Source organism: Pristiophorus japonicus, chromosome 1 (assembly GCF_044704955.1).
Source record: "Pristiophorus japonicus isolate sPriJap1 chromosome 1, sPriJap1.hap1, whole genome shotgun sequence".
NCBI classification, from domain to species: Eukaryota; Metazoa; Chordata; class Chondrichthyes; family Pristiophoridae; genus Pristiophorus; species Pristiophorus japonicus.
In genome coordinates, this window is record NC_091977.1 from 453,567,239 (window position 1) to 453,588,015 (window position 20,777).

At 46.1% G+C, this 20,777-nt stretch overlaps 1 protein-coding gene across 3 annotated transcripts in view; it reads left to right on the plus strand.

Moving 5' to 3' along the window:
* LOC139276002 (RNA-binding Raly-like protein) overlaps positions 1–20,777 on the plus strand; it is a 783,670-nt gene that overhangs the window by 316,730 nt on the left and 446,163 nt on the right. For all 3 annotated transcript variants that reach the window (XM_070893323.1, XM_070893332.1, XM_070893342.1), the window contains exon 2: positions 9,826–9,901. In XM_070893323.1, the coding sequence (XP_070749424.1) occupies positions 9,826–9,901 (76 nt within the window). The remainder of the gene's footprint in view (positions 1–9,825; positions 9,902–20,777) is intronic.

Sequence of the window (20,777 nt, forward strand, 5' to 3'; positions counted from 1 at the left end):
TCACTGCATTCAGGCAATCAAATAGCCACAGGCACAGGAACAGGAGCATCTGCTAGTTAACAGTAGCAATGAATGCATTTTCATACATTCTCTGCTCTATGGGTTTGCACCTTTAAATTAGCAGACAGAGGAATTTCATCTTTCTCTCTTAGGCAGTCCCTCGGAGTTGAAGATGATTTGCTTCCACACTAATATGAGTTCTCAGGTGACTGATGAGTCCAATGTGGGACCTACAGTCCCTGTCACAGGTGGGGCAGACAATGGTTGAAGGAAAGGGTGCTTGGGTTATCGTCTGCTCCTTCCGCTGTTGACGCTTGGCTTCCGCTTGCTCCCGGCGAAGAGACTCGAGGTGTTCAGTGCCTTCCCGGATGCTTCTCCTCCACTTTGAGCAGTCTGGTCCAGGGATTCCCAGGTATCGGTGGGGTTGTTGCACTTTTTCAAGGAGGCTTTGAGGGTGTCCTTGAAGCGTTTCCTCTGCCTACCTGGGGCTCGTTTGTCGTGTCAGAGCTCCGAGTAGAGAATTTGTTTTGGGAGTCTTGTGTCGGACATGTGGACGATGTGTCCCATCCAACGGAGCTAATCAAGTGTGGTCAGTGCTTCGATGCTGGGGATGTTGGCCTGAGCAAGAACACTAATGTTGGTGCGCCTATCCAGGGTCTCTGAAGCATACAGGAGGATGGCTATCACGACTGCTCTATAGACCATGAGCTTGGTGCAGGGTTTGAGGTCCTGGTCTTCAAACACTCTCTTCCTCAGGCGACCGAAGGGAGCACTGGCGCAATGAAGGCGATGTTGGACTTCGCCATCGACGCCTGCCCTTGTTGACAGTAGGCTCCCGAGGTATGGAAAATGTTCCACGTTGTCCAAGGCCTCATCATGGATCTTGATAAACAGGGAGTAGTAATGTGTGGCGGGGGCAGGTTGGTGGAGGACCTTTGTCTTTCGGATGTTTAGTGCAAGCCTTGTACAGGTGCAGCATCCAGATTCCAGAACCCACGGGTCCGAGGCCGTTCCGGATTCCGCTTTTTTCCGGACTTTGGATCGTCTTTCTGAAGTCACGAATCCTGAAAAACCCGAGCCCAGGTTCTGGTATTTCCGGATTTCGGAATGTCAGAAACTGGGGTGGGGGAGGGGGTGCTCGCTGAGGAGCTGTTCGGGTCACCGGCCCCGTCGATGAGGTCGTCGGGCGGGGCACAGCCTCCAAGGAGTTGTTCAGGCGGGCAGAGGAGGTGTTCGGGCAGGCCGGCGAGGAGGCCCCGAGGCAAGGGAAGCGGCGGTGAGGCGAGGCCCGAGGTCAGACAGCGGCGGGATCTCGAGGTTGGCAGGATCGGCGGGTCCAGATTCCCGAACATTTTACGGATTCCGGACGACCCTGCCACCAATTGGTCCGGATTCCAGAATATTCCAGATTCCGGAACTCCGGATTTTGGACACTGCACCCATACTCTCGTACGCTTCGCTGAAGGTGTTGACGATGGTTTGGAGTTCGACCTCCAAATGTGCGCAAACGCAAGCGTCGTCTGCATACTGTAATTCAATGACAAGAGGATGGGACGACCTTGGATCTGGACTGGAGGCGACGGAGGTTGAACAATTTCCTGTTCTGTCGATTACCTCCGCTCATGCAAATACATGAACAAATTTGTTACTAATTGCCATCTAAATGACTTCACACCTCCAGAAACCAAAGATACCGTTCCTACTGCAACAGGCAAACTAAAATGGGCTGTTGTTAATACTCCTATTCAAGGGAGTAGCGTGGTGACATACTACTTCAGGGAGCAACGCGAGCTGGTGCAGGAGGGCGACGGCAGCAAAGAGTGACGTCATCAAGGTCCAGGTCAGTGATTGGAGCGTGGGCAGATACAACAGGAGCAGCAAGAGACTGTAGAGGGATGTGATCAGGATCTAGGAGAGGCGTGAGTTCGGGGCCAGGTGCCCACAGGCAGCACGGGCCAGCCCACATTGCGATATGTGTGCGCACTAGGTCCGTGCAGCAGAGCAGGTCTCCAGTCGTCTTGGGTAATCCTTGCCACTGGACCAAGACCTAGCTCTGTCAAGCCCGTGTGGTGGTTGGTGTGCAACAGCCACCACACATTAAAAAAATCCATGCACAGGCATCTTCCACCCTTCAGAATGAAGTTCAGGACCTGGAATATTAGGTCCTTCATTGAAACACCTGTGAACTCATCCTTTTTTGGCGTGGAAGCAAGTCATCCTCGTTTCAAGGGATTGCCTATGATGATGATTCAAGGGAGGAAATCGGTCATTTTCCAATTTGTGGTGGCCAAAAACATATGTACCCAAATTCTCAATATAAACTAGCGAGGCTCTGTCTGCAGAAAATAGTTAGAAAATTACCCATAATGTCATGAGCAAACATATTTAAATATCAAAACACTTTCTCAACTGACTGGTATTTTGTGTAAATGTACAAGTTGTTTTAAACCGAGGCAGTGAAAGCCTCAGAACCATTTAGCTTCACTTAGTGGGTGATTACAAATCATTCTGGAGCACTTTCTTCTCCTCTTTAAATTGTTTTTTTTTTGCCTATACACACCCTTTACATGCATCTCGGAATGTCGCTGCGCATATACTATTACATATTGTCTAGAATATTCTAATACACACAATTGGCAGTGAACGTGAAAAAGTAATGAAATTACGATATTAAATTACCTTTTCTTCTAAATGTATTCACTATAGAGGATAACAAATTTTGCAGTAGATCCTGGATCTTAGAGGATTTTGAAATCAATGTGGCAGAGGTACTTGATAAGTTAAAGGATTTAAGACTAACTGATCTCCATAGGCATATTCTTACAGTTCTAAAGGAAATGAGAAAAATATTTCAGAACATGGCTGTCATCATTAAGGAATCATTCTCAACTTGAGATTCTGCAGAACTGGATGCAAGCAAACGATTTACTTATTCTTAAGAGGTTGACAAACTTGACCCAGTCAATTGAGGACCGATTAGCTGAACATCAACAACAGATGAAACAGTTGAATCTATTCTAAAGTGTAGGCTGGGGGACTATGTAAACAGCAATGAACTGAAGAAACATCCAGTGCTGATTTAGAAGAGAAAATTTGACATGACAAACCTCTATGATGTACTTGAGAATAATACAAATCAGTTTATGTTGACTTTCGGAGAGCTTTTAACAAGACCAAGTTAAAGGCTGTTTTTAAACTAAAAGCCACAGGAAATCAGAGTGAAATGTGAAATTGAGATGAAGTTGGTTTTAAAATAGGTAATGGAGAGTATTAGCGAGACGTATAGGGGATACATTTCTGCAGGGATTCTCCTGTTCATTCGCAAAAGAGAAGAATTTTCTTCAGGGTCTTGTTGGACTTCCTTTCCTCTGTCAAGGCAGCACAGTGTGACTCTACCGTTCTGCCGGGGCAGGGACTATTGATGCACCCACCTTGGCCATGTAAATGGCATCATCCCCATCTTGGGGCTAGAGCGAGCAGCAGTTCCGTTCCACTCATTTGAGTATGGAATGGACCACAAGGAACATCCGGGCCTAGGGGTGCATTGGATGGTGGCATTGGGGCAGAAGAGGAGTAATTGGAAATTATCTAGTACCATAATTGGAATAGGTATGACTTTTTCGTACTTGGCATTGGCCACGAAACCATACTTCGCAAACTTTTGACTGTAGAGACTCCAACCTTGAGTAAGGCCATAGCGATAGCCCAGGCGTTCATTGCCACCAGTGACAATACGAAGCAAATCTCTCAGCACACAAGTGCTGCTACAAGTCCTGTGAACAAAGTGATGTTGTTTTCGAATCGTAACGTACAGGGCAGGTCACACATAGCTGCAGCTACACATCCGCAGATATCTGAGTCCACCATCAAGGGTGATGAATGCAAGGCCATTAACACCTTGTTGGTGCTGCAGGGGTGATCATCATTTTCATTCATGCTGATTCAAAGAGTACATTTGAAAGCAGTGCAACAATGGGACACCTCCAATGAGTGTGCAGGCCAGCTGCAAAGCCTGTTAAACCTGTAAACCACCATGTTGCAGAGGAGGACAGATCCATGGAGGATCACGATGAACCAGAGCCTCAGATCGAGGAGGCAGAGGTACAGGGATTGCATACATTCAACACGAATTGTCCCCCGATAATGCTGAATGTTGAACTAAATGGACTCTCGATGTCAATGGAGCTGGACATGGGCGCGAGCCATCCATCATGGTCAAAAAGACTTTCAAAAGGTTGTGGTGCAACAAGGCCTCAAGGCCAGTCTTAACTCCAGTTCGCACGAAACTCAGAACTGACACAAAAAAAAACTGATTCCTGTAATCGGCAGTGCTACTCTAAAGGTCTCCTACGATGGAGCGGTGGTGACTGGCGATGGTCCCACACGGGTGATGCTCGGCAGGAGCTGGCTGGGAAAGATACACTGGAACTGGGACGACGTCCGAGCGCTATCACCTGCTGACGACACTTTGTGTGCCCAGGTCTTAAACAAATTACCTTCACTGTTCGAACCAGGCATCGGGAAATTCCAAGAAGCAAAAGTGCAGATCCACCTAATTCCAGGGGCGCAATCCACCCATTAGAAGGCGAGAGCAGTACCGTACATGATGAGAGAAAGAGTAGAGATCGTGCTAGACCGGCTGCAAAGAGAGGGCATCATTTCCCCGATCGAGTTCAACGAGTGGCCAGTCCTATCGTCCCAGTCCTCAAGGGAGACGGCACCGTCAGAATCTGTGGCGATTACAAAGTAACTATCAATCGTTTCTCCCTGCAGGATCAATACCCAGTACCAAAGACCGACAACCTCTTTGCAATGCTGGCGGGAGGATAGACATTCATGAAGCTGGATCTGACTTCAGCCTACATGATGCAGGAACTGGAGGAATCATCGAAGGCCCTCACCTGCATCAACATGCACAAAGGTCTTTTTGTTTATAACAGATGCCCGTTTGGAATCCGATCGGCGGCAGCGATATTCCAGAGAAACATGGAAAGCTTACTGAAGTCGGTCCCGCACACCGTGGTCTTCCAGGACGACATCTTGGTCACAGGTCAGAACACAGTCGAGCATCTGCAGAACCTGGAGAAGGTTCTTTGTCGATCAACCGTGTGGAGCTCAGGTTAAGATGCTCGAAGTGCGTTTTCCTGGCGCCTGAAGTGGAGTTCCTGGGAAGGAGGATTGCAGCGGACGGCATCAGGCCCACCAACGCGAAGACGGAGGCAATCGAGAACACACCGAGGCCACAGAATGTAATGGAGCTGCGGTTGTTTCTGGGACTCCTGAACTACTTTGGTAACTTCTTACCGGGTCTCAGCACACTTGTTAGAACCACTGCATATCTTACTACGAAAAGGGGACGAATGGATTTGGAGCAAAAACCAAGAAAATGCCTTTGTAAAAGCGAGAAAATTGTTATGCTCAAACAAATTGCTTGTGTTGTATGATCCATGTAAGTGTTTGGTACTAGCATGTGATGCATCGTCATATGGCGTCAGGTGTGTATTGCAACAAGGTAATGATTTCGGGAAACTGCAACTGGTTGCTTGTGCATCCAGGAGTTTGTCTAAAGCTGAGAGAGCCTACAGTATGATTGAGAAAGAAGTGTTAACGTGTGTCTATGGGATAAAGAAAATGCATCAATACCTGTTTGGGTTAAAATTTGAATTGGAAACTGACCATAAGCCACTTATATCCCTGTTCTCCGAGAGTAAAGGGATCAATACCAACGCATCGGCCCGCATCCAGAGATGGGCGATCACGTCCGCATACAACTATGCCATCCGTCACAGGCCAGGCACAGAAAACTGTGCCGATGCTCTCAGTAGGCTGCCATTGCCCACTACTGGGGTGGAAATGGCACAGCCCGCAGATCTAGCCATGGTTATGGAAGCATTTGAGAGTGAGCAATCACCCGTCACTGCCCAGCAGATCAAAACCTGGACAAGCCAGGACCCCTTATTATCTCTAGTCAAAAGCTGTGTGCTTCACGGGAGCTGGTCCAGTGTCCCAGTGGAAATGCAGGAAGAGATAAAGCCGTTCCAGCGGTGCAAAGATGAAATGTCTATACAAGCAGACTGCCTTCTGTAGGGCAATCGAGTAGTGGTCACCAAGAAGGGCAGAGACACTTTCATCAATGACCTCCACAGTACCCACCCTGGCATCGTAATGATGAAAGTGATAGCCTGATCCCACATGTGGTGACCCGGTATCGATGCAGACTTCGAGTCCTGCGTTTACAGATGTAATACATGCTCGCAGTTAAGCAATGTACCCAGTGAGGCGCTGCTAATTTTATGGTCTTGGCCCCCCAAACCGTGTTCTAGGGTACACGTCGACTATGCAGGCTCGTTCTTGGGTAAAATGTTCCTTGTGGTTGTCGACGTGTACTCCAAGTGGATTGAATGTGAGATAATGACGGCTAGCACGTCCGCTGCCACTACTGAAAGCCTGCGGGCCATGTTTGCCACACACGGCCTACCCGATGTCCTAGTGAGCGATGTTTTACCAGTGCTGAGTTCAAAGAATTCTTGACCCGTAACGGGATCAAACATGTCACATCTGCCCCGTTTAAACCAGCGTCCAATGTTCAGGCAAAGAGAGCAGTGAAAACCATCAAGCAAGTCTTGAAGAGAGTAACTGAAGGCTCACTGCAGACTCGCCTATCCAGAGTCCTGCTTAGTTATTGCATGAGACCCCACTCACTCACTGGGATCCCACCTGCTGAATTGCTCACGAAAAGAGCACTTTAGACAAGGCTCTCGTTAGTTCACCCTGATCTACATGAACAGGTAGAGAGCAGGCGGCTTCAACAAAGTACGTACCATGATAGCGTAAATGTGTCACCCGAGATTGAAATCAATGATCCTGTATTTGTATTAAATTATGGATAAGGTCCCAAGTGGCTTCCCGGCACTGTCGTGGCCAAAGAGGGGAGCAGATTGCTTCGGGTCAAACTTTCAAATGGACTCATTCACCGGAAACACTTGGACCAAATCAAACTCAGATTCGCGGACCAACCTGAGCAACCCACCTTGGAACCTACCCTTTTTGATCCCCCAACATACACACCAGTGGCAACCGGCACTATAGTTGACCACGAAGCAGAACCCATCATCCACAGCAGCCCAACAGAGCCCAACACACCAGGCAGCCCAGCAAGGCCAGCTGCACAGCAGCTCAGCGAGGGCCCAACAAATGATTCAACAACACCAGCTTTCAGACTGAGACGATCAACCAGGGCAAGAAGGGCCCCAGATTGACTCACATTGTAAATAGTTACACTCTTGACTTTGGGAGAGAGTGTTGTTATATATGTAAACTTGTATTTACTCTGTACAGCCACCAGATGGCTCATCCCCTGGAGTCCCAAGGGATCCCATAATATTTTGGGAGCATAGGTATTTAAGGAAGCTTCACAGGTTGGAGAGGCACTCTGGAGACCTGCAATAAAAGACTAAGGTCACACTTTACTTTGAGCTCACAGTGTTCAGTCTGACTCTTCCACCATACATAACAGACGGCACAGGAGACGTGGGGGTGGCGGGGGCGGGGTTGGGGTGGAACTGTCACAGTCTCAAAGAATGTAATTTGCAACTTTGAATGTCCCCTTGGCCCCCTCGTATTTCTTATCTACATGTTGTCCCTTGGCGACATCATCCAAAAACACTACATCAGTTTCCACATGTACGCTTATGACACCCAGCTCTACCTCACTACCACTTTCCTCGACCCCTCCATGGTCTCTAAATTGTCCGACATCCAGTTCTGGATGACCAGAAATGTTCTCCAATTGAATATTGGGAAGACCGAAGCCATTGTTTTGAGTTCCCCGCCACAAACTCCATTCCCTAGCCACTGACTCCATCCCTCTCCCCAATTACTGCCTGAGGCTTAACCAGACTGTTCGCAACCTTGGTGTCATATTTGACCTTGAAATGAACTTTCGACTCTAATCCGCAGCATAACTAAGACCGCCTATTTGCATCTCCGTAACATTACCTGTCTCCGCTCTTGCTTCAGCTCATCTGCTGCTGAAGCCCTCATCCATGCCTTTGTTACCTCTAGATTTGAGTATTGCAACACATTCCTAGCTGGCCTCCCACATTCTACCCTACATAAGCTAGAGGTGATCCAAAACTCGGCTGCCCGTGTCTTAACTCGCACCAAGTCCTGTTCACCCATCACCCCTGTGCTCGCTGATCTACATCAGCTTCCGGTTAAACAACGCCTTGATTTCAAAATTCTCATCCTTATTTTCAAATCCCTCCATGGCCTTGCCTCTCCCTATCTCTGTAACTTCCTCCAGCCACATAATCCCCTGAGATGTCTGCGTTCCTCTAATTCTGTCCTCTTGAGCAATCCTGATTATAATCACTCAACCATTGGTAGCCTTGCCGTCTGTTGCCTAGACCCCAAGCTCTGGAACTCCCTGCCTAAACCTCTCCGCTTCTCTACCTCTATTTCCTCCTTCAAGATACTCCTTAAAACATACCTCTTTGACCAAGCTTTTCGTTACCTGTGCTGATTTCTACTTATGCGGCTTGGTGTCAAATTTTTAAACTCGTAATACTCCTATGAAGCGCCCTGGGATGTTTCACTACATTAAAGGAGCTATATAAATACAAGTTGCTGTTGTTTTCTCAGTGCTGTGAATGGAGGTCAGGTCAGGACTGTTGGGTGAGATGGGAGTGTAGTTATGAGACGACGATGCATTCCAATACTTTGGAACGAAAGGGAAGACTGTAGATAGGCTATTAATTGGAGAAAATGGAGGAGTTGAGGGTGAGTGCCTTGAGGAGGGGAGTTAATATCCATGATCTTGAAGGAGGTGGGGAAAGTTCTAGAGGATGAAAACAAGTTGATGAGGTCAGCAAGCATGGGCTAGAGAAAGTGAAGTTGGGTGGTCAAATGATTGAGGGAGCAGAACACTGTTTACATAATTCAGCATTTACAAATTACAATATATACCTCCACTGTTAATGGTGCTATCAAAAGCATCGGTTCCATCCAATGGCGACCACAGATATGTCCATTCAAAGTGGAAAGAGGTATTGTTGATTGATGGGATTTGTGTCTTCCTGTTGATTTATGGAAAATATGCTGGTGAGCAGCGGTACCATTTAGGTACCAAGGTGATCTAATTTTTTTTAAGTAAGGTGCTGGTCGGGTTCTCATCTCCCAGGTTTCTAATAATGTGATGGCTCACCATGATATTTTGGTTCGTAGCAAGTGGATTTTATGAAGCACTTTAGATGAATCACCTAAAATAATTAGCAGTAGACTCATGGGGGTCTGGAGCTTGATGATGTTAGCTGTAGCCTTAGGATAATCAATGCAGAAAGTAGTAATCAACTGATAGGACCATAAAATATGTAACAGCATGCCTCTTACAGCATCAGCAGTAGCGTGTATATCACCAACACAATGCATAGCCAGAATCTTAAGTCATGACAGAGAAGTTACCTCGAGAATGGAAGAAGATGGATACCAAGTCACAGACCAAAATATTAAATTAATTGATTTATTTTGTTGAAGGAAAATTGGGAACAAATCTGCCTAGGAAACTTAGGAAACTCCCCAGTGAATGTGAGTCAACCAAAGTGAGAGATGGTGGCAACTTGAGTATCACTGCTTGAGGGCAGATTAGCTGTCATATGGCTTGGCTACAATTAGGGTGCATACTTTTAGCATTTAGTAATGTTTTGGGTGTACTCTTGTATATTCTAAACTTGACATAGTATATTAAAGAGGTGGAACACGTAATATTTTTTGAAGAATTTAAATATATCATTTGGTCATGAAGATGATTAGTATCCTTTCTTTCAGATATCAATATGGCAGGTGAACCCAAGCCTTACAGGCCCAAATCTGGAACCAAGAGGCCTCTGTGTGCCCTGTATGGGTAAGTGCTCATCAATGTCATGCCATCATAATCAATACATCATGCAGAGAACAAGAATTTTTTGCGATGTGTAGAATATATATACAAATTGTTCTTTACCAAACTTGAATCATTCAAAAACATGGAAAAGATCTTTCAAGGTTTGTATGAATGCACAATTTATATAAATACACTTTTCTCATTAGATTTACCAACATGTTGGTGAAGTAATTTGAAAGAAATGAAAGGTCATTTTTTGCCTGTATAAATAGCAAATGTGAGTGGAGTTCTGTTGGATTACTAAAAGATTTTACTGTGGGTAAGGTTACATATTTAAACAAGTTTAAATTTGCTGCATTTTACCTATGATATGACATTTCTTTCTGGTCTACATTGTATTCTAAGCTTGCTAAAGAATTTCATTAGTTTCAGAAATACTTTTTGCTTTATATCAATTATCAAAATCAAAATCTATGCAATCTACCTTTTGGATATAAGGTGATTACTTTGTATAACCACCATTTTCCTTAGCCATCTGAGATTTTTCTCCCCTCCCCATTCCTATCATCTTTGTGAAAAAATATATTGGCATAACAACAGGATTCAACTGAAATCAACTCTACCAGAAATAGTTGCCCTCAAAGGCTGGCCCGATTCAAGGATGGGCAATGGATAGATAATGCGCCTGCTGCTGGAATTTGGAGCAAAACTTGGCTGGGATTCTACGTCGTTGTTTTGGTGCAGTAGTGGGCCTTGGGTGGATCGAAAGCCTGACCTCACCCACCTCCACATCAAGGAGAAGAGTTTAGGGTCGTTCTCTGACCAGCTGGGAACTTTATCTTCAAATGGCTCCAAACCTTAACTAGACCATGTCTTCAAACAAAATGGTTCATTTTGATGCTGAAGATTCCAAAATTTAGATTTTTTTTTTGGCCCAAAAGGACCTGTAGGCAGTGCCCTACTCTACCTTCCAAAACTGGATTGGGACAGGCATCACTGAACTGGCCATCAGGTGCTATGGGCCTATCCTAACCAATGGAACTGAGCTGTTCCACAAATTTTGGGGCAGAGTCTATGGCCTTCTGCAATAGCAGATAGAGGTCCCTGTTCCACCACTCTTCTGTCGCTGGTGGCAGAATTTCAGGACCAGTATGTCACAAAATTGGTCTGGTGAGTGATAGGCGCTCAAAAGGCTTGAGAGAAATTAAATAAAAATAAGATAGCCATTAGCAGATGCAATAAAGAATTCAGTAACGTTTCCAGAGAGGGCCTAGCATGCCTGCCCGCTCACTCCCTCCCCGCACTGCACCCCCATCGCCACCTGGCAACTTACCACGGAGGGAAGATAGAAAACCTAGATATGGCTTTAGTGGCATGGATACCTGTTATCAGCATGATAATTAAGAGACTTTCTCTTCAGCGAACTTTGGCCGGGTCAGTGCCGGAGGAGAAAGCAAAAATTTCAACTATATTTACAAAGGTGGGTAATTTAATTGGAAAGTATTTCCTCAGAATGTTGTGCTCCATTGGTTTAAATTCATAACAAAAGTAATTGCGCTGACATGTATGGTTCCTGCTTAAAAAAACATTTTTTTGCACAGATTACCAATGCATTTGTCAATCCAAGTTAATGTGCAAAATAAGTTTTCTGAAATATTTAATTCAGTAACAGTCTGGAATGGCAGCATTATGAAGGCAATACTCAATAAATTCAATATTTAAAGGAAATTCCATCTTCTTTAAAATCATTTGTTACTTGTCTGATGAATTTATGTCCGTACGTTATTCAGTTCTGCAATGCTCTGGCACCAGAAACTATTTGCAGACTTTGTAGCTCTTTGAAGAATAGGGATATCCAGCATTGCCTTGTTCTTCAGTGCTGATGAAGCAATTATAGACAGAATTCTTGCGTTCAAAGAACGGTTAGAAACATAGAAACATAGAAAATAGGTGCAGGAGTAGGCCATTCGGCCCTTCGAGCCTGCACCACCATTCAATAAGATCATGACTGATCTTTCACCTCAGTACCCTTTTACTGCTTTCTCTCCATACCCCTTGATCCCTTTAGCCGTAAGGGCCATATCTAACCCCCTCTTGAATATATCCAATGAACTGACATCAACAACTCTCTGCAACCCGTTTTATTTTTACTCCAGACAGGGATGTACAATTGCTGAAGTTCATCCATGTGATCTTTAAATGTTTGCCATTGCCTATCCACTGTGAACCCTTTAAGAATCATTTGCCAGTCTATTCTAGCCAATTCATGCCTCAAACCATCGAAGTTACCTTTCCTTAAGTTCAGGACCCTAGTTTCTGAATTAACTGTGTCACTCTGCATCCTAATACAGAATTCTACCATATTATGGTCACTCTTCCCCAAGGGGTCTCGCACAACAAGATTGCTAATTAGTCCTTTCTCATTACACATCACCCAGTCTAGGATGACCAGCTCCCTGGTTGGTTCCTCGACATATTGGTCTAGAAAACCATCCCTAATACAATCGAGGAAATCCTCCTTCACCGCATTGTTACCAGTTTGGTTAGCCCAATCAATATGTGGATTAAAGTCACCCATGGTAACTGCTGTACCTTTATTGCATGCATCCCTAATTTCTTGTTTGATGCTGTCCCCCAACCTTACTACTACTGTTTGGTGGTCTGTACACAATTCCCACTAGCGTTTTCTGTCCCTTGGTATTCCGTAGCTCCACCCATACCGATTCCACATCATCCAAGCTAATGTCCTTTCTTACTATTGCATTAATTTCCTCTTTAACCAGCAATGCCACCCCGCTTCCTTTTATACAGTGATAGCCCAGAAAATGGCATGAGTACAAAGGAAGGTTCTTCCTTCAGAACGTTAGCTGACTGCTATTTATATTTTATGAGTCAATCAAACAAACAAATATAATCTTCCAGTGCATCCATGATCACATACTGAGAGTGATTACTAAACTTGAACTTAACTCAGTGTTTAAGTAGTGATTTCCATTTATCATATTGTTTTGAAAATCTTTAAATTCCAGTAACTAAAAATTCATGTAGCCCCATTATTCCAGCATAATATGATTTGTCTGGAATTTGTCTGCTGCCTCTCCATTTTCGGTCATTCTCAGAGTGAAGGCACTGTTGTCCACCCATTGATTTTTGAATGACCTAAGAATTGCTTGGTAGGGTTGTGATTATCTATTAATGCAACTAGATCATTTCACTCAAAGGACCTCATGAACTGCAAAGACTTTTAGTGCCTTAATATCTAACGTGTATGTGACCACAAGGAGATGTTTGTGCAGATGTGTCCCCACTTTCTAGGCAATTCTCTCAATTCTGACATCTTGCGGCAGTGCGGTATTTCGCCTCTCATTGATAAGGAGCAACAGATGACAGGCTGGCTGCTTGGAGACAAGGGACGTCGACATCAGATTTGGACTGCTGGCACCACTCTGAAGCACCTGTGGAGATCAAATGCAACAGACACTGCTCAAGCAGAGCAGTCAGTGAGCAGATGTCTTTAGACAACGATTCTGCTGCCTGGACTAGTTTGGGGATTAAATGTTCCCTGAGAGAGTATTGAGGATACTGGAGGTGATGTGCTGCCTCCTGCATAACTTTGTCATTCAACAGAGAGAGTACTGTTGGTGACAGTTGAAGAGGACCATCCAGCATATGGATGAAGCTGATGAGCTGGAGGATTCAGCTGCAGCAGGGGATCTCCAATATCAGCCTACAACCAGAACTGTATGCCAGCGGGTCACCGCCTCCGGATGTCCAGTCACCGTCGCTCTTGGGACTGGCAGGGATGGGACTAGGGTAAGGGTTTACGTATTTAGGACACCCTATTAGGCTAGGGGCAGTTTCCTCCTCAACCGTCTTCTTCCCGTGACCGAGGAGCTTCTCCCGGAGTCACAGTGCGGATTTCGTCCCCTACGGGGCACAATGGATATGATTTTTGCAGCATGACAGCTACAGGAAGAATGCAGGGAACAGCGCCAGCCCTTATACATGGCCGCCTTCGACCTTACAAAAACCTTTGACATTGTCAACTGCAGGGGTCCATGGAGCGTCCTCCTCCATTTCGGATGCCCCCAAAAGTTCGTCATCATCCTCCGCCTGCTCCACGACAACATGCAGGCCGTGATCCACCACAGACCCAATCCACGTCCAGACCGGGGTCAAACAGGGCTGCTTCATTGCCCCAACCCTCTTCTCAATCTTCCTCGCAGCCATGCTCCACCTCACAGTCAACAAGCTCCCCGCTGGAGTGGAACTAAACTATAGAACCAGTGGGAACCTGTTCAACCTTCGGCGTCTCCAGTCCAGATCCAAGACCACCCCAACCTCTGTCGTCGAGCTACCGTACGCAGATGACGCCTGCGTCTGTGCACATAGAGGCTGAACTCCAGAACATCGACAACGTATTTACTGAGGCGTACGAAAGCATGGGCCTTACTCTAAACATCCGTAAGACAAAGGTCCTCCACCAGCCTGTCCTCGCCGCAAAGCACTGTCCTCAGTCATCAAGATCCACGATGCGGCCCTGGACACCGTGGACCATTTCCCATATCTCGGGAACCTCCTATCAACAAGAGCAGGCATTGACGACGAGACCCAACACGGCCTCCAGTGCGCCAGTGCAGCCTTCGGCCATCTGAGGAAAAGAGTGAAGACCAGGCCCTCAAAACTGCCACCAAGCTCATGGTCTACAGGGCTGTAGTAATACCCCCGCCCTCCTGTATGGCTCAGAGACATGGTCCATGTACAGTAGACACCTCAAGTCGCTGGAGAAATACCACCAACGATGTCTCCGCAAAATCCTACAAATTCCCTGGGAGGACAGGTGCAGCAACATTAGCGTCCTCGTCCAGGCCAACATCCCCAACATTGAAGCACTGACCACACTTGATCAGCTCTGCTGGGCAGGCCACATAGTTCGCATGCCAGACACGAGACTCCCAAAGCAAGCGCTCTACTTGGAACTCCTTCACGGCAAACGAGCCAAAGGTGGGCAGCAGAAACGTTACAAGGACACCCTCAAAGCCTCCCTAATAAAGTGCAACATCCCCACTGACACCTGGGAGTCCTTGGCCAAAGACCGCCCTAAGTGGAGGAAGTACATCCAGGAGGGCGCTGAGCACCTCGAGTCTCATCGCCGAGAGCATGCAGAAATCAAGCGCAGGCAGCGGAAAGAGCATGCGGCAAACCAGTCCCACCCGCACCCTCCCTCAATGACTATCTGTCCCACCTGTTACAAAGTCTGTGGCTCTCATATTGGACTGTTCAGCCACCTAAGAACTCACTTTAAGAGTGGAAGCAAATCTTCCTAGACTCCGAGGGACTGCCTATGATGATGATGCCAGAAACTCATTAACATTGTCTCTCCAAGACCACTCATTTCCTGCCCACCCCCATCCCCCAACCACACACCATAATCGCCCACACAAAACGCACCATAATCCCCCCACACACACACACACACACCATAATCCCCACACATACCATAATCGCCCATGTTATATATGTAACTATGTAATACTTGCCACCAGAGGGTGCAACTGTTGGAGTCCTAATGGTCACCTGCACACACATGCAGGGCCAGTATAAAAGGTTGGCTGCCATGTTGTTTAGGCACTCTGGAGTTGTAATAAAGAAGACTAAGGTAACACTAAGTTTAGCTCTCAGTACTCAACCTCGTGGAGTTCTTCTATACATAACAGCCCACAAACACACACACCATAATCCCCCCACACACACCTTAATCCCCACACACACCTTAATCCCCACACACACACACCATAATTCCCCCCCACCCACACACACACCATAATCGCCCACACACACACTATAATCGCCCACACAAACCCCATAATCTCACACACACACACACACACACACACACACACACACACACCATAGTCGCCCACACACACCCCATAATCGCCCCCACACACACACACACACACACACACACACACACCATAGTCGCCCACACACACCCCATAATCGCCCCCACACACACACACACACACACACACACACACACACACACATTAATCGCCTATACACACACACTATAATCGCCCACACAAACACACACAAGGATATCCTTCAGTTCCTCCTTCTCACTAGACCCTCGGTCCCCTAGTACTTGCGGAACGTTATTTGTGTCTTCCTTCGTGAAGACAGAACCAAAGTATTTGTTCAATTGGTCTGCCATTTCTTTGTTCCCCATGAAAAATTCACTTGATTCTGACTGCAAGAGACCTACGTTTGTCTTTACTAATCTTTTCCTCTTCACATATCTATAGAAGCTTTAGCAGTCAGTTTGTATTCACTAGAGTTTAGAAGAATGAGGGGCGATCTCATTGAAACGTATAAAATTCTGCTGGGGTTGGACAGACTGGATACGGGGAGGATGTTTCCCCTGGCTGGAAAGTCGAGAACAAGAGGTCACAGTCTCAGGATATGGGGTAGGAAATTTAGGACTGGGATGAGGAGAAATTTCTTCACTCAGAGGGTGGTGAACCTGTGGGATTCTCTACCACAGAAGGCTGTGGAGGCCAAGTCACTGAATCTATTTAAGAAGGAGATAGATAGATTTCTAGACACAATAGGCATCAAAGGGTATAGGGAAAAAGTGGGAATATAGTGTTGAGCTAGAGGATCAGCCATGATCATATTGAATGGTGGTGCAGGCTCGAAGGGCCAAATGGCCGACTATGCTTCTATTTTCTATGTTTCTATGAATCGCGGTACCCAGGTACCTCCCACCCTCCCTGATGTGTCGTCATGTCTGCAGCTTGGGTTCCAGCTCATCAACACAGAGCTGTAGTTCCTCGAGCTGTAGTTCAGCCAAAAACTGAAAGAATATGCAAGGGAGATTAGCAACAGTGTTGAACACCTAAGAGAGATACATTAATACAAATAAATTCCATTTTAACCGCCCCCCTGCACACCCATGGAAGTATTGCCCCGGCAGCTTCTTCGGGATGCCTGCTTTCCCTATCGGAATTAGCGCCAGGTGCTACGGCAGGCGAAAGCATTCAGTTTCGCGACCATGGTGCTAAGGGGGCGTTGCACACTCATTGATGTCACCAAGTGGGTGGCGCTGGAGTGCGCACTCACTCTTAGCGCCACTGGTAAACATAGAAACATAGAAAATAGGTGCAGGAGTCGGCCATTCGGCCCTTCAAGCCTCTCCACCGAAGGTCGCGGGAGGTGCTGCCAGCGTGGCGCTCGGTTGAAAGGAGGTTGGCGGCTCGTTAGCGCCCCTCTCGGGTGCTAACAGATGGCGTTAAGCAAACAAATTTTTAGCCCAAAACCTCTGAATTATTTTCCTAGCATTGCTGCGTAACTAGGCCTATGTAACTTGAGTTTTCTCTGTCCGCTTTATTCACATGCACATTTTGGCTGCCGCTCTGGACCCGAGCTCCATGTAAACTCCCCAACCCATATTCACGGCCACCCCTTTGACCTTGACATCGCATGCGGCCTCGCTACTCTCATCGTGTCAATCATAGATAAGGCCATCTCTGACCACTTCCTTATATCATTCTCCACCCACATCCTCCTTTCCTTCTATGTTCGCCCTTGGAAAAAACTCTCTCCCAATTCACTTACAACTGCTATTTCCAAATCCCAACTGTCCAGCCTTTGGCCCTCCAGTCACTACAACATTTCTATAGTGACCGATTTGCTCAACCACACCCTCACCTCCACCTTTGATGTCCTAACACCCATTCAAACCATTACTCTCACCCTGTCCATTCCCCCAGTATGATCCTCATCTCCGTTCCATTAATTCCAAGGGAAGCAGACTTGAACGGATAAAGCGGACAAATGGTTAAGCCATCCCTCCCTCCATCTTTGGCCCCCTCATATTTCTCATCTACATGCTTAACCAATTGTCTGCCATATCCACATAAAACACTATTGGGTCCTGCTCTCGTCTGACAAAACTGCTCACTATTCCAGGATCATTGTGGAATGTAAAGATAACCCCCAGATTCTTCTCTCTTCTGCAAACCATCTTCTTAATCCCTCTTCCCTGTCTCCTCCACCCTCGCCTCCAACAACAGGTGTGAGGAGCTCAAGGACTTATTTTCCACGAAGATTGAGACTATCCGATTAGTTGCCTCTGCCACTTCCCTCCCTTCCCCTAGCCAACCAGGCCAAACTTCCTCTAAGGTTCCCCCCCTGCCCTTGACCTGAACTCACATCTTTCTCTAGTTTAGCTCCGATCTACCCTCATGCCTTCTCCAAGTGTATCTTGTCCAAGAGACCTGCTTCCTGCACCTATTCCCATCTTTCCCGCAACACCATGTTTGAATCCCTCCAATCAGGTTTCCATCCCTGCCACAGTACCGAGACGGCTCTCATCAAAGTCAAAAATGACATCCTATGTGACTGTAATAAAGGTAAACTATCTTTCTTTATCTTTCTTGACTTGTCTGTAGTCTTTGATCCAGTTGATCACCCCTTCCTCATCCAATGCCTCTCCACCTTCGTCCAGCTGGATGCAAATGCACTCGCCTGGTTCCATTCTTATCGATCTAATTGGACCCAGAAAATCACCTGCACTGGCTTCTCTTCCTTCTCCTGCACCATTATCTCTGGTATTCCCCCAAGGATCTATCTTTGGCCCCCTCATATTTCTCATCTACATGCTACCCATTGGCAACATCATTAGAAAACACAGCGTCAGTTTCCTCATGTAAAATGACAACACCCAGCTCCACCTCACCCCCACCTCTCTTGACCCCGCCACTGTCTCTAAATTGTCAGACTGCTTGTCCAACATCCAGTGAGCAGGAATTTCCTCCAACTAAATATTGGGAAGACCAAAGCCATTGTCTTCAGTCCCTGCCACAAACTCCCTTCCCATGCCACCGACTCCAACCCTCTCCCTGGTAACTTTGAGGTTGAATCAGACTGTTTGCAAACTTGGTATCCTAGTTGACCCCGAGATGAGCTTCCAGCACATAATCTGTGCCATCGCTAAGAGCGCCAATATCCACCTCTGGAATATCTCCCGACTCCGCCCCTGCTTCACCTCAACTCATCTGCTGCTGAAACCCTCATCTATGCCTTTATTACCTCTAGATTTGACTATTCCAACGCACTCCTGGCTGCCTTCCCACATTCTACCCTTTGTAAACTTGAGGTCATCCAAAGTTCTGCTGCCCTAACTCGCATCAAGTGCTGTTCACCCATCACCCCTCTGCTCGCTGACCTACATTGGCTCCCGGTTAAGCAACACCTTGATTTTAAAATTCTCATCCTTGTTTTCAAATCCCTCCATGACCTTGACCCTCCCTATCTTTGTAACCTTCTCTAGCCTCACAACCCTCCAAAATAGCTGCACTCCTCTAATTCTGGCCTCTTGAATATCCCCGATTTTAATCGCTCCACCATTGGTGACCATGCCTTCAGCTGTCTAGGCGCTAAGCTCCGGAATTCCCTCCGTAAACCTCTTCTTCTCTCTACCTCTCTTTCCTCCTTTAAGATGCTCCTTAAAATGAATCTCTCATCTGCCCTAATATCTCCTTCTGTGTCTCGGTCCCAAATTTTGTTTTATAACAGTCCTGTGAAGCGCCTTTGGATGTTTTACTATGTTAAAGGCGCTATATAAATATGATGATGTTTGTTGTAGCATAAACATTGGAAACATTTAATAAATTGCGTAGAAGCCTGGCATTGCCATAGTTTTGATTCTCACATTTTGTTTTCAAGATCTGAGTTCAAAATCCTGGGGGAAAGGCTGCATTTGAATATTCATGTGCACAGGACAAGAATTATACCAATCACATCAATGAATTTACTGATACAATTCCAATAGCTTCAGTACAGCTGAATTATTGATGCCAGCCAATTAAAATGCCTCTGGAAACAAGAAGACAAAATGACGATAGTTATTCTTATGATGATAACGGTATTTTTCTAGATTATATCTATTACAAAAGGAGATTATAATATGTATGTACAATAGCCACCAGGGAATTATATGTTTGAATGGTTGTATAATGTTTTCCCCTATACAAGTCATTAGTTCCCTGACTTGTCCATTTCACTCGACTATGCAATTTAACATAAAACAGCTCTCATATATTTGCATTTCTGTGTGCCAGATATAATTTAATTCTAAAGTAATTTTGCTAATATCTATTCTGTATATAAGGTGAATGGTAACAGAATTTTATGCACTTAAATTAGAAGAAACTGCTTCTCTGTTGTCTCATTTACCAGAGATAAGAGTTAAGCATGGATTATCACTGTTTTGATCTCATTATCAGAATTTATTTCTCTTCGGGGCAATTGATATGAGCTATGCCCATTTGTCAGGCATAGAATGGGCGCAAAGCAGACCCGTTCAGTAGTGGGACTGCTTGTGTCTAATCTGAGCAGGCATCGGTCCCACTGCTGAATTCATGAAGACTGTTTTTAGCCGTGCTTGTAAACAGGTATTAGATCTGTTTAAATATGTAAATAGGGGCCTAATGCCTGCTGAAGAAACCTGTCCAGAAATTAGTAGGCAATGAGTGGAGTAGGCATCGGACTTGCCCCGTTCAGAATTCTTCAGCAGTCTCTACAACCGCCAACACCAGGTAAATAAAAAAAAAATTCTTTTTAAAGGTAAATGTTCCTGTGGAGCCAAAGGAGCAGAACTCCACAAAACTGCTGATCAGCCCCCATCTCCCACTCCAAACACCAGCCCAGGACTTAGCTGAGGGTTGCTGTTTGCGAGGCAGGCTACTCAAAATTGAAGACTTCACGCGGGAAAGTTGCCTGTGGAGGTGCAACCAGCAGCAGCAGCTCACACTGAGTATGCTGATGAGGCCCGAGGATCAATTTCCATCAGTCTTAGCGCCTCTTGGTTCAGGTGCATGCTGGTCATGCA